The following is a 14,878-nucleotide window of genomic DNA, read 5'->3' as shown; positions in this document are numbered from 1 at the left end:
AGAGGCAGGTGAAGACACTCAAACCCACAGCACTAGACTCCAGGCTCTGATGGCTCTGCCTGCCTGGTGTTCTCATCTTGACTGAGTGACGAGGAATTCTGCAGTCATTCAATAATTTAGCCTCAGTTTCACAGCACATAGCCAGTCTGCAGCCTTCAGGCAGGCTAGTCCTCACAGAATATTCCAGCCGGGAAAAAATACAAAAAACAAAAATGATTGTCACGTACAGTACACCGGATAGGTGCAGTAAATGTGTTGTTTTGCAGGGTCAGCCATAGTAAGGTGTTGTTGTACAGGGTCAGCCATAGTAGTACGATAGGTGTTGTTTTGCAGGGTCAGCCATGCTAAGGTGTTGTTTTACAGGGTCAGCCATAGTAGTACGATAGGTGTTGTTTTACAGGGTCAGCCATAGTAGTACAATAGGTGTTGTTTTACAGGGTCAGCCATAGTAGTACGATAGGTGTTGTTTTACAGGGTCAGCCATAGTAGTATGATAGGTGTTGTTTTACAGGGTCAGCCATAGTAGTACGATAGGTGTTGTTTTACAGGGTCAGCCATAGTAGTACGACAGGTATTGTTTTGCAGTGTCAGCCATAGTAGTATGATAGGTGTTGTTTTGCAGGGTCAGCCATGGTAAGGTGTTGTTTTACAGGGTCAGCCATAGTAGTATGATAGGTGTTGTTTTGCAGGGTCAGCCATGGTAAGGTGTTGTTTTACAGGGTCAGCCATAGTAGTATGATAGGTGTTGTTTTGCAGGGTCAGCCATGGTAAGGTGTTGTTTTACAGGGTCAGCCATAGTAGTATGATAGGTGTTGTTTTGCAGGGTCAGCCATGGTAAGGTGTTGTTTTACAGGGTCAGCCATAGTAGTACGATAGGTGTTGTTTTGCAGGGTCAGCCATAGTAGTACGATAGGTGTTGTTTTGCAGGGTCAGCCATGGTAAGGTGTTGTTTTACAGGGTCAGCTATAGTAGTACGATAGGTGTTGTTTTACAGGGTCAGCCATAGTAGTACAATAGGTGTTGTTTTACAGGGTCAGCCATAGTAGTACGATAGGTGTTGTTTTACAGGGTCAGCCATAGTAGTATGATAGGTGTTGTTTTACAGGGTCAGCCATAGTAGTACGATAGGTGTTGTTTTACAGGGTCAGCCATAGTAGTACGACAGGTGTTGTTTTGCAGTGTCAGCCATAGTAGTATGATAGGTGTTGTTTTGCAGGGTCAGCCATGGTAAGGTGTTGTTTTACAGGGTCAGCCATAGTAGTATGATAGGTGTTGTTTTGCAGGGTCAGCCATGGTAAGGTGTTGTTTTACAGGGTCAGCCATAGTAGTATGATAGGTGTTGTTTTGCAGGGTCAGCCATGGTAAGGTGTTGTTTTACAGGGTCAGCCATAGTAGTATGATAGGTGTTGTTTTGCAGGGTCAGCCATGGTAAGGTGTTGTTTTACAGGGTCAGCCATAGTAGTACGATAGGTGTTGTTTTGCAGGGTCAGCCATAGTAGTACGATAGGTGTTGTTTTGCAGGGTCAGCCATGGTAAGGTGTTGTTTTACAGGGTCAGCCATAGTAGTACGATAGGTGTTGTTTTGCAGGGTCAGCCATAGTAGTATGATAGGTGTTGTTTTGCAGGGTCAGCCATAGTAGTACGATAGGTGTTGTTTTGCAGGGTCAGCCATAGTAGTACGATAGGTGTTGTTTTGCAGGGTCAGCCATAGTAGTACGATAGGTGTTGTCTTGCAGGGTCAGCCATAGTAGTACGATAGGTGTTGTTTTGCAGGGTCAGCCATAGTAGTACGATAGGTGTTGTTTTACAGGGTCAGCCATAGTAGTACGATAGGTGTTGTTTTGCAGGGTCAGCCATAGTAGTACGATAGGTGTTGTTTTGCAGAGTCAGCCATGCTAAGGTGTTGTTTTACAGGGTCAGCCGTAGTAGTACGATAGGTGTTGTTTTACAGGGTCAGCCATAGTAGTACGATAGGTGTTGTTTTGCAGGGTCAGCCATAGTAGTACGATAGGTGTTGTTTTGCACGGTCAGCCATAGTAGTACGATAGGTGTTGTTTTACAGGGTCAGCCGTAGTAGTATGATAGGTGTTGTTGTACAGGGTCAGCCGTAGTAGTACGATAGGTGTTGTTTTAGAGGGTCAGCCGTAGTAGTACGATAAGTGTTGTTTTGCAGGGTCAGCCATAGTAGTACGATAGGTGTTGTTTTGCAGGGTCAGCCGTAGTAGTATGATAGGTGTTGTTGTACAGGGTCAGCCGTAGTAGTACGATAGGTGTTGTTTTACAGGATCAGCCGTAGTAGTACGATAGGTGTTGTTTTACAGGGTCAATCGTAGTAGTATGATAGGTGTTGTTGTACAGGGTCAGCCATAGTAGTACGATATGTGTTGTTTTGCAGGGTCAGCCATAGTAGTACGATAGGTGTTGTTTTGCAGGGTCAGCCATAGTAGTACGATAGGTGTTGTTTTGCAGGGTCAGCCATGCTAAGGTGTTGTTTTACTGGGTCAGCCGTAGTAGTACAATAGGTGTTGTTTTACAGGGTCAGCCATAGTAGTACGATAGGTGTTGTTTTGCAGGGTCTGCCATAGTATTACGATAGGTGTTGTTGTACAGGGTCAGCCATAGTAGTACGATATGTGTTGTTTTGCAGGGTCAGCCATAGTAGTACGATAGGTGTTGTTTTGCAGGGTCAGCCATAGTAGTACGATAGGTGTTGTTTTGCAGGGTCAGCCATGCTAAGGTGTTGTTTTACTGGGTCAGCCGTAGTAGTACAATAGGTGTTGTTTTACAGGGTCAGCCATAGTAGTACGATAGGTGTTGTTTTGCAGGGTCTGCCATAGTATTACGATAGGTGTTGTTTTGCAGGGTCAGCCATAGTAGTACGATAGGTGTTGTTTTACAGGGTCAGCCGTAGTAGTATGATAGGTGTTGTTGTACAGGGTCAGCCGTAGTAGTACGATAGGTGTTGTTTTGCAGGGTCAGCCATAGTAGTACGATAGGTGTTATTTTGCAGTGTCAGCCGTAGTAGTACGATAGGTGTTGTTTTGCAGGGTCAGCCATAGTAGTACGATAGGTGTTGTTTTACAGGGTCAGCCATGGTAAGGTGTTGTTGTACATGGTCAGCCATAGTAGTACGATAGGTGTTGTTTTACAGGGTCAGCCATAGTAAGGTGTTGTTGTACAGGGTCAGCCATAGTAGTACGATAGGTGTTGTTTTACAGGGTCAGCCATAGTAGTACGATAGGTGTTGTTTTACAGGGTCACTCATGGTAAGGTGTTGTTGTACAGGGTCAGCCATAGTAGTACGATAGGTGTTGTTTTACAGGGCAGCCATAGTAGTACGATAGGTGTTGTTTTACAGGGTCAGCCATAGTAAGGTGTTGTTGTACAGGGTCAGCCATAGTAGTACGATAGGTGTTGTTTTACAGGGTCTTCCATAGTAAGGTGTTGTTGTACAGGGTCAGCCATAGTAGTATGATAGGTGTTGTTTTACAGGGTCAGCCATAGTAAGGTGTTGTTGTACAGGGTCAGCCATAGTAGTACGATAGGTGTTGTTTTACAGGGTCAGCCATGGTAAGGTGTTGTTGTACAGGGTCAGCCATAGTAGTACGATAGGTGTTGTTTTACAGGGTCAGCCATAGTAAGGTGTTGTTGTACAGGGTCAGCCATAGTAGTACGATAGGTGTTGTTTTACAAGGTCAGCCATAGTAGTACGATAGGTGTTGTTTTACAGGGTCAGCCATGGTAAGGTGTTGTTGTACAGGGTCAGCTATAGTAGTACGATAGGTGTTGTTTTACAGGGTCAGCCATAGTAAGGTGTTGTTGTACAGGGTCAGCCATGGTAGTACGATAGGTGTTGTTTTACAGGGTCAGCCATAGTAAGGTGTTGTTGTACAGGGTCAGCCATAGTAGTACGATAGGTGTTGTTTTACAGGGTCAGCCATAGTAAGGTGTTGTTGTACAGGGTCAGCCATAGTAGTCCGGCGCCCCTGGAGCAAGTTAGGGTTAAGGGCCTTGCTGAAGTGCACATCAACAGATTTTCACCTTGTTTGCTCGGATATTTGAACCTGCAACCATTTCGGTTTCTGGCCCAATGCTCTAACCGCTAAGCTACCTGCCACCCTTAAAGGTTAGTGCTATCTGGAATCGTTGTGACGTTACCCCATTGAAGTTAAACATTTAAAATGGTTAAGCTAAGGGTTAGGGACGGGTAAGGGTTAAGGTTAGGGTAGTGGTTAAGAGTAGAGTTTAAGGTAGGGACGTCCCAAGGATTCCAGATTCCACTAACCGAAAGCAAAACCACTCAAAAGGCTTCTTATCTTCATCAGTGACTGGCTGCCATGGTCCCATGTCTCTGTCAGCTTCCTGCTACAAGGTATGGCCTCTGCTTCCCTATACACCACACACACTGTGACAGTGACAGGCAGATTTTCATAAGACTTCTCTTTCACCCTAAATTCTAGATACATTTTAGTTGGATTAATCCTCATCACTTATAATACCCTCCGACCGACCGACAGACAGACAGACAGACAGACAGACAGACACATAGACAGCCCCCAGAGCTAAAAGGTGTGGCTAATACCTCTCTAAGAATTAGCCCTAGTATATTATTAGAGTTTCCCAAAAAGGAAACCTTGTTCGTAGCAGTGTCATAAGCCCTCCCAGAGCCCTGAAGAATCATATGGAATCTCTGTGCTGAAATGGAGCTTTAGTGGTGTCCCTATGAGACCCTCCGGCTGCTGCTACAACTCCACAGATACACCACAATACCAGGCTACACTTTTCATTTTAACAGGAGAGCCCAATCCTCAAGCATTTAACAGACCAGCCGCCAGAGAAAGGAACTCAGCTTTTGTGTTCTGTCCACTTAAGGAGGATTACAGGAGCCATCCTCACTGTCTTTGTAGAGATGTGGCTGCTTCTTTTTGGGATGGTGAAAGGGGGATGGAGGAGAGGGGGAGAACTCGGAAAGAGTCATTTAGATGGAGCTGTCTTTAGCTGTAGCCCAGTAAACAGGGTCTGGAGTTTTGTTTTCTACTCTGCCAGCTAAAAGTTGTTTATATCAAAGTAATGAGCCTGAGCAGACAGCCAATTAGTTGATTCCTCCAATTTCTTGGTCTACTCAGGGAAACCAACCCAATGTTGCAAAGGTTATCTGGTATTAGGAGTGCTTGAGCAGGAGATATTTTAATTAGTTTTGATAGAGAAGCCTGAGTGTCGACTCAGGACCAAACCTGCCTGCAGCTCGTCATGTAGCTCCAGTTATCATGTGTCTTCAGGTGTAATGTCTGTTTACGCTAGATGGTTAGGTCGGCCCGTGCACTCACATCTGCTTGAATACAATTAAGCTATTTGTTAAAGATACGATTTGATGTTTATATTCCGATAATGAGCTCTTGAATGCGACCCGAGGATGACAAATCTATCAAACTCTGTCAAACGTAATGTTTGTTTTTCTCTCTTCACAAAATGGTGGCTGCAGTCTCTCCTCCAGCACCAGAGTTTTCATCAGCTCAACACAGAGATACGGGACGATATTTAAAGATGACCTTAAATGCTTGACAGGAGCAAATTAGGTCCTATTACAGGCCCTTCATTTTAGATTCAGACAACCATGGATTAAGCTAAATGATTGCCTTAATCAATATTCCCCCAAGGACAATTGCCAACTAAGTTTTGGCCATATCTCTGAGGTGACTGTCACGGGAGGCTCGCCACATATCTAATAACTATTTAGCGACGCAGGGAAGCAATCAGTCAGTATCTTTCGTCCTGCACAAACTCATTAGCACTGACCTGTCTGAACATGATTCATTGTCAACATTAATATCCTCATTGTTTGTGTGGCCTGTCTCCACATCTGCTTGGTTGACTGTCCATTGTGTTGTGTCTAATAATGATGTTAAATGAAAAGTCAATGGGGAGGGGACGACTTCAAAACATCTGTGTTCACAAAGTGTGAAAAGTCTTTCCATGTTTTCTTTCTAGAAGAATGATGCAGTTTCCTATTGGTCTTCTGTTGGACTTAGGATTCACCCACAGCCCTCGATTAAGAAATGTATCACACTATTCATTTGTCAGGGTTTTCCTTTCAATTGCTAATTCCTATGCTGCGATGTACCACTTACTGTAAACCACTCAGCTCACAGCATGTGACTCAAATGTACATGGGGTGTAGAGTATGTATACAGTGATTGTCTTTTTTTAGTCATCTATCTATCTCACATACCTATAGCGAAGATGAAAACACAAAACAACATGGCTCTTCCTTTCAGCATCACCTTGTTTGAAAGCGATCCATATCCATATGGACCGGATTTCCAAGAGTCAAGGTTAACACAACCTTGACTTGAGGGTTTTAAGTGTGTGTTTTTAATTAGAGCTGGGGGATATGGACAAAAAGACATATCACAATAAATTGCCTGAAGTGATGCAATAATGATAAATAGCAAGATAAGTTTATAACCATGTGCACCACAATTTAAAAATATATCCTTTAAACTACTACTGCTAGTTTAATGGTTGTAGCCATCAATTTTTACATTTATAATGTTCTGTTTATTGTCCCAGCTCTAATTTGTATATGTTCATGTATGTTCCAGAGGGCTCATCATCTTTCTCTCTCCCTCTTTCTCTCTCCCTCTCTCTCTCTCTGTCTCCCCCCTCTCTCTCTCTCTCTCTCTGTCTCCCCCTCTCTCTCTCTCTCTCTCTCTCTCTCTCTCTCTCTCTGTCTCCCCCTCTCTCTCTCTCTCTCTCTCTCTCTGTCTCCCCCCTCTCTCTCTTACCCTCTCTCTCTCTCTCTCTGTCTCCCCCCCTCTCTCTCTGTCTCCCCCCCCTCTCTCTCTCTCTCTGTCTCCCCCCCCTCTCTCTCTCTCTCTCTCTCTCTGTCTCCCCCCTCTCTCTCTCTCTCTCTCTCTCTCTCTCTCTCTCTGTCTCCCCCCCCTCTCTCTCTCTCTCTCTTTCCTTCTCTCTTTTTTATTTCTGTGTATCTCTCTGTATATCTATCTCTTTCTTTCTGTGTATCTCTCCCTCTGAATTTAAGGTGGGATCTGCATCGCTCAGTCTTTGAAAATTCCCCACAACCCCAAGCTGGAGGATTATGACGAAGCTATCCAACAACTGCTGGAAACGCCCCACTCCCGGGGAGTCATCATCTTTGCCAGTGAAGAAGACGTACGGTGCGTAGAGCAGTACACAGCATCCAAATGCATTTATGAACGCACTGGGTGTCTGAAACACAAACATGCCTCCAATAACACAAACAGAAAGGTGCCTGGGAGGGGAACCGAGAATGTGGAATATCACAACAAAGCAGCAGAGATATTGTTAAGTTTACAATGCCTCAAGGGATATGTCTCTGAGAGGAAACATGATATTTTTTTTTTATAAATAAACTGAAGGATGGATAGACAGACCATAGTAAGAGAAAAAGAAAGAGGGAGAGATGGAGAAAATATGAGGGGGAGAAAAATGGAGAGAGATAGAGGGCTCTTGAAGTCCTTTCATATCTTCTATACATCAATCAATGGAGACTGCTGAGGGGAGAACGAACTATAGTAATGCCCGGAATGGAGTCAATGGAATGGTATCAACAACATGAGAACCACATGTTTGATCCAATTCCCATTGACTCAATTCCAGCCATTATTATGAACCGTCCTCCCTTCAGCAGCCTCCACTGACATCAATGGATTTGAAACACAGTGAATATAAATAGGTTCATGGTGTAACTTAAATATACATTGATATAAATATAAATAGTACACAACTTCTGCAATATACTGATATGCATCTTGATAGGTTGCTTGATAGGTTCCCCATGATTTTGGATTGCATGTATCCCTTTTGCTTTCTCCTCATTCCCACATGGCTGCCCTTGCAGGGGACTTCTCAATGCCACCAAGAGAGCCAATCAGGTGGGCCATTTCCTGTGGATTGGGTCGGACAGTTGGGGGGCGAAGAGCAGCCCAATACACCAGTTGGAGGACGTGGCAGTGGGAGCAGTCACTATACTGCCCAAACGCTCATCTATTAAAGGTAATGGTACACACACACACACACACACACACACACACACACACACACACACACACACACACACACACACACACACACACACACACACACACACACACACACACACACACACACACACACACACACACTGTTTTACCAGTCAGCAGTGACTTCTGTAGCAGTTCCACTCAGTGTCACTGTGATGATAGCCACTCATCATTACAATCTGGGGCCTAGGTGGAAAGGGAAGTGTGGATTATTGTAAAGCTTTTTTTTAATTAGAGTGATCTAGACAGGACAATAGATGGCAAGATGAGTATAATAAACCAGCATGCAGCATGACGTCCCTTTCAGAAGAAATTCAGCTGAGTCATGATTAGTCATCGTCTCTTGTCACAGTGCTTCTGATGATAAATCTGACTGTGTGAGAGAGCAGAAACCTGTGTAGGATTTGGACCTTGAGTATGTCACAGCTGGAGATGAAACATCAACCCAAACCTTGTCTTTGTACTTGTTATCCATTATTATTAATACTGCTTATCTATAGACTTCATTGTTTATTAATTCCTTTTCACACAGTATAAGTTTTAAAACAAGAGTTCAATAAAAATTCAACAAAATATACAGTACATAGGAGATAGGTGAGGTGAGAACTGATTGGACTTATAGAAACCTCACAGTAGGCTTTCTCATGAATTACAATGCCCAATGAAAAAAACGTATTACAGTGTACTGCCATTCCAGGAAGTACCGTAGCATATAGACTTCACATACAAAACCCATTATTATTGTCCCACAGAATTAAATTGGGGAGGGGACTGTGGATCGGTCTAAATCCGTCCGTTCGTCTGTTCGTTCTTACGTTAGTCACATGCGATATCTCAGACAGCACTGGCACAATTTTGATGAAACTTGAGTGAATGATGCGTTTTGCCATAGAGATTGGTCATTTACAAAATTACACTGATTTGCCCAAGAAAGGAGTTATAGTAATTAAGTGACATTTGTGAGTCTCACCAGAGCGGAAGAGGCGAAGCAATCAGGATAACTGGGCCCAAAATCTTTCTTCTCCAGCAAATGGTGTTTTTTCATTTTTTTCCTCTCACCAAGCGAGGGGGTATTGTATGGAAGTCAATGGGAGAATGCCGAATTTGGTAAACAAAAAATGTAATGGTTTATTTACTATGTGTGGCTTATTTGATTAAGTAGATGTTTTGCAGCGCTTACTGTGGGTTGTTACTGTGGGTTGTGTACTGATAAGTAGGACCAGGGTTGGGTAGGTTAATTTCTAAATGTAATCCATTACAGTTACCTGTCCAAAATTGTAATCAGTCACGTAACTTTTGGATTACCCAAACTCAGTAACGTAATCTGATTATATTCCGTTACTTTTAGATTACTTTCCTCTTAAGAGGCATTAGAAGAAGACAAAACTCTATGTTACCAATTGAACAACATCTATTGCAGGATAAATCCATATTAAAGTTTACATAGCTGGCCATATATGGATGTTAAATTTTACTTGTTGGGTTGGTTATGTAGACTTCTTCTCACCTATCACTTTCTACTACATATAATACGATTAAATTATGTCTTTACATTAAAAACCAAAGTCTATCAGAATTCCAGTCATTCCAATAAATGTTATACCCCTTGATCTTCAAGAATAGAACTTGGAAATATGGAGCTATAGACTAGCCAAATTGTTTTACCTGAGCATGACCCCAAAACTAAGGATTTATTGGCCAGTCCTACTCTGTTGTTTATGATTTTGTTGTCATGGAGGACTGATTGGGCTCATTGATTCGAGATGAAAAATAAATGCTGCGCTCATGGAATGGTATGCTTGGAGCACTACCGAAAAGTGCTATTTACATGTGAAAAATGAATGCCATATGCTGCATTTGCTATAGGACTTGTGTCTACCTTTTTATTGGGGACACTTTGATATCTTGATAATATGCAGCTGTTTAAAGGGGAAATCCACAGATGAAACAATAACAAAACGGTTGCCCCGCCTCTGTTTAGGTAAAAAGCTGAGGGATGGGCCTGGAGAAATGTAACCACTCTCAGATTAATAGACAATGCTACAGTATGGAAGCAAGGACTGATCGTTCACCATCCTTCACTCTGTGGTCCAACTCATCCCAAACCATCTAATTTGGGTTGATGTCGGGTGATTGTGGAGGCCAAGTCATCTGATGCACCACTCCCCTCTCCTTTTTGGTCAAATAGCCCTTACACAGTGTAACGGTCGTCGTATGAAGAAGGTGTGGACCAAAGCGCAGCGTGGGAAGTGTTCATGATTATTTATTTAAAAAACTGAACACTGAGACAAAATAACAAAACGTAACAACACGAAACAGTTCTGTCTGGTGTAGACACAAAAACAGAAAACAACTACCCACAAGACACAGGTGGGAAAAGGCTACCTAAGTATGGTTCTCAATCAGAGACAACGATAGACAGCTGCCTCTGATTGAGAACCACACCCGGCCAAACACACAGAAATAGAAAACTTAGAACACAAAAACATAGCATGCCCACCCCAACTCATGCCCTGACCAAACCAAAATAGAGACATAAAAAAGATCTAAGGTCAGGGCGTGACAGTACCCCCCAAAAAGGTGTGGACTCCGGCCGCAAAACCTAACCCTATAGGGGAGGGTCTGGGTGGGCATCTATCTGCGGTGGCAGCTCTGGTGCGGGACGTGGACCCCGCTCCACCTTAGGCTTGGCCCACTTAGGTGGCGCCTCTGGAGCGGGGACCCTCGCCGCAGGCCCCGGACAGGAGAGCGACTCTGGCAGCTCCGGACAGGAGGGCGACTCTGGCAGCTCCGGACAGGAGGGCGACTCTGGCAGCTCCGGACAGGAGGGCGACTCTCGCAGCTCCGGACAGGAGGGCGACTCTGCCAGCTCCGGAAAGGAGGGCGACTCTGCCAGCTCCGGACAGGAGGGCGACTCTGGCAGCTCCGGACAGGAGGGCGACTCTGGCAGCTCCGGACAGGAGGGCGACTCTGGCAGCTCCGGACAGGAGGGCGACTCTGGCAGCTCCGGACAGGAGGGCGACTCTGGCAGCTCCGGACAGGAGGGCGACTCTGGCAGCTTCGGACAGGAGGGCGACTCTGGCAGCTCCGGACAGGAGGGCGACTCTGGCAGCTCCGTACAGGAGGGCGACTCTGGCAGCTCCGGACAGGAGGGCGACTCTCGCAGCTCCGGACAGGAGGGCGACTCTGCCAGCTCCGGAAAGGAGGGCGACTCTGCCAGCTCCGGACAGGAGGGCGACTCTGGCAGCTCCGGACAGGAGGGCGACTCTGGCAGCTCCGGACAGGAGGGCGACTCTGGCAGCTCCGGACAGGAGGGCGACTCTGGCAGCTCCGGACAGGAGGGCGACTCTGGAGGGAAGAGACGCAGAGACAGCCTGGTGTGTGGGGCTGCCACAGGGCCCATCAGGCTGGGGAGACCTACAGGAGGCCTGGTGCGTGGAGGAGGCACCGGATGAACCGGGCTGTGGGGGAGCACTGGAGCGCAGCCTTGGCACCACTCCTCCAGGCTGAATGCCCACTTTAGCCCGGCCCCTCCAGAATGCAGGCACAGCTCGAACCGGGCTGTGGGAGACCACTGGAGATCTGGTGCTTACCACACCTCTCCCTTAGGCTCAATGCCCACTTTCGCCCGGCACAGTTGGAGCGCAGACATAGGGCAAACTGAACCCTCCCAACGCCCCGGAGACACAGTACGCAGAGCCGGCGCAGGATACCCTGGGCCGAAACGGCGCACCGGAGACCAAACGCGCTGAGCTGGCACAATCCGCCCTGGCTGGATGCCCACTCTCGCATATGGCACTTGCAGGGGGCTGGCATGTAGCGCTCCGGGCTATGAGTGTGCACTGGAGACACCAAGCGCTTCACCGCATAACACGGTGCCTGACCAGTCCCACTCTGCTTCCGGTAAACACAGGGAGTTGGCTCAGGTCTCTCGCCTGACTCCGTCAATCTCCCCGTGTGCCCCCCAAAAAAGATTTTGGGGGCTGCCTCTCGTGCCTCCTGCGCTGCCTTGCCTCATATCGTCACCTCTCCACTTTAGCTGCCTACAGTTCTTCTTGCGGGCGGCGATATTCCCTGGAGGTGTGTTGGGTCATTGTCCTGTTGAAATACAAATGATAGTCCCACTAACCACAGATGGGATGGCATTTTGCTGCAGAATGCTGTGGTATGCCTTGAATTCTAAATAAATCACACACAGTGTCACCAGCAATGCACCCCCACACCATTACACCTCCACCTCCATGCTTCACGCTGGGAACCACACTAGCGGAGATCTTCCGTTCACCTACTTTGCACCTCACAAAGACACAAAATCTCAAATGTGGACTCATCAGACTAAAGGACAGATTTCCACCAGTCTAATGTCCATTGCTCGTGTTTCTTGGCCCAAGCAAGTCTCTTCTTCTTATTGGTGTCCTTTAGTAGTGGTATCTTTGCAGCAATTCAACCATGAAGGTCTGATTCACAAAGTTTCCTCTGAATAGTTCATGTTGAGATGGACACATGACATCCCAGAAAAATTGGAGTTGGGCCTGTTTTTCACACGCGTATCTGCCCTCTCATTGGCTAGAATCCCACCTGATCTTGCCTCCTCCTGACCACCTTCTGGTCTGGATACCAGTCTCTTTAGCTAACATTCCACTCCTTGCCACTCCTTGTAATTCCCAAAGAGTCTTTGGCACATGACCCGGAGTATAGAGAGGGGATTAGCTAGAGAGAATGGTACCCAGACTAACTACTGCCTTCCATATTTTAAGCCATTTATTTTCATTGTTAGACCGGCCACTTGAGTATCTGGTAAATATAATGGATAATCTGTGGCCACACACGATAATTGAAATGTGCTAGTCACACGCGATATATCAATTGGCCCAAGGGGGGTGCTGAATCATTAGTGGAGGACGACATGTTTACTATTGTCTTGTTTATTATGTATCCTGCTTTTTAATTAATGTCATATTCATGTCATTTCCAAGATGAAAGCCCTGATTAAAGATCCATGTGGTACACAGGAACTGCAGTGGTCAAAACTTGATAACAAGTGGTTTATTTGTACTTCGTAGCTATGAGACTAATACAACTCCTAAATGCCAGTACAGCACAGCGCTGCAGCTGCAGCAGCACTGCCCAAGTCTTGCATCATTTCCCTTTGGTTGGGTTCTGTTGGTAATTGGTGGAGATCTTAAGAATTCTCTTTTCTTTGTTCGATTCCCCAGGGTTTGATGAATACTTCACCTCGCTCACCCTGGAGAATAATCGCCGGAACGTGTGGTTCGCCGAGTTCTGGGAGGAGAACTTTGACTGCAGGCTCCTTAGTTCCTCCAAAAGAGAGGACACCAGCAGGAAATGCACAGGTAGGTAGCCAACAGAGATTTGTTTGGTTATGTGGTTAAGTTTTTTCATGTTTGTTTGTTTGTGGGAGGGGTCATTACTATTGGCAATGGTGCACTATGAAAAGAATACCGATGTAGGATCCACATTTGATTACCCTGTTGCAGGTGAACCTTCCTGCAATGCGGGAAATTTGAAGTTTAAAAAGGCTTCTGAAGTTTGCAATTTCCACTTAGAAATGTCAGACTCGATTTTTTCTTAAGAAAAATATATCAACCCCTTCAAAAATGTCCATTAATTATAATCCACGTAATAATTCACACTTCCTGTTGGTGCAGGATTATGTTTTTATAGGTATCTTAAGATAATGGTAGAGCACATCTTTACAAATGAGGACTCTGAGGTGTAGTCCGCTGGATAATGTAAATAGCTGGTCCTACTGGGATACTAAAGTTGTGCCCAGCTGGGTAATGGCATCATGCCAGCAGTGCTAAGCTGTGATATGTATGCTAAGTAGGTAGTAGAGCAAACATGCATGCCATTTGGAGAGGTGCTGAGCAGAGGAACTACACAGAAATGTTGAAAGTAAGTAAAGCTCTGCTACAGTAGCTCACTTGATGCTCCCAAAGAGCTTTAATACTGATGATGTTTTGATCTCGCTGCAAGCATTATTTGCAATGAGGTGTGTTGGGACTTGGGAGTATTGATAGTGTGGAAGTGTTGCATACTGTGGTGGATACTTTCTATCCTCTAGGTATGCCAGCAAAGGGCGAAGCTGTACAATGTCACTGAGTCAATGCTAGTGACAGGGATTGATATATTTTATATGGCTTATGGCTGAGATGTACTGCTGACCATACAGTAGCTAGCTATAGCTATAGCAATTAGAGCGACAGGGAGTTGTTGGTACAGTATCTTATATATACCGTCTTTCATCATTTCTTTATGTGCCACATGCTTCAGATCCTTGCACTTACTAAACCACATAAAAAATGTATGTAGAATATCAACAAAGCGTATAAGCATTGTACAAAGACACAAAAAGGTTGGTGTAGAGCTGCTTCCATTTCTCCATCTAACCAAGCCGATCCATATCCATATTTATGAATGTCAGGTACTAAGGGGAAGGTTATTTTTTTTGCATTCAAAGCTTATGCATTCAGTACTCTACTCACTGCTCTGGAAAACAGGAAAGGTTATGTGTGGGCTGAAATGTATGTTGAAAGGAGAGAAACTGGAGAAAATGTCAACACTTATTACTTTTGACCTCCTTCAGCTTGTGCCAGTCTCCCACGTTGTAGTCATATTCGTCATGGCCACACAGACTGCTTTTTTTCCTTCTTCTCAAGTTTGCAATGTGAACTGGGAGTCTTTATTTGGTACTTAAATGTGAAAATCACACAGTAATCTCCTTGCACTCGAGCAGCTTTCCCCACAGTGCTGTATAGCGCCCCATTCATCTGTTATTTTGCACTGTGTATTGA

General features: G+C 45.2%; 1 protein-coding gene across 4 annotated transcripts in view; it reads left to right on the top strand.

Annotated features, from left to right (window-relative positions):
• LOC110491138 (metabotropic glutamate receptor 7-like) overlaps positions 1 to 14,878 on the top strand; it is a 126,632-nt gene that overhangs the window by 49,774 nt on the left and 61,980 nt on the right. For all 4 annotated transcript variants that reach the window (XM_036947498.2, XM_036947497.2, XM_090203732.1 and 1 more), the window contains exons 3-5: positions 7,043 to 7,178; positions 7,883 to 8,037; positions 13,280 to 13,417. In XM_036947498.2, the coding sequence (XP_036803393.1) occupies positions 7,043 to 7,178; positions 7,883 to 8,037; positions 13,280 to 13,417 (429 nt within the window). The remainder of the gene's footprint in view (positions 1 to 7,042; positions 7,179 to 7,882; positions 8,038 to 13,279; positions 13,418 to 14,878) is intronic.

Source organism: Oncorhynchus mykiss, chromosome 16 (genome assembly GCF_057628025.1).
Source record: "Oncorhynchus mykiss isolate SJ-2025 chromosome 16, ASM5762802v1, whole genome shotgun sequence".
NCBI lineage: Eukaryota > Metazoa > Chordata > Actinopteri > Salmoniformes > Salmonidae > Oncorhynchus > Oncorhynchus mykiss.
Note: the sequence above shows the minus strand (reverse complement) of the source record. Positions and strands in the feature narration are given on the sequence as shown.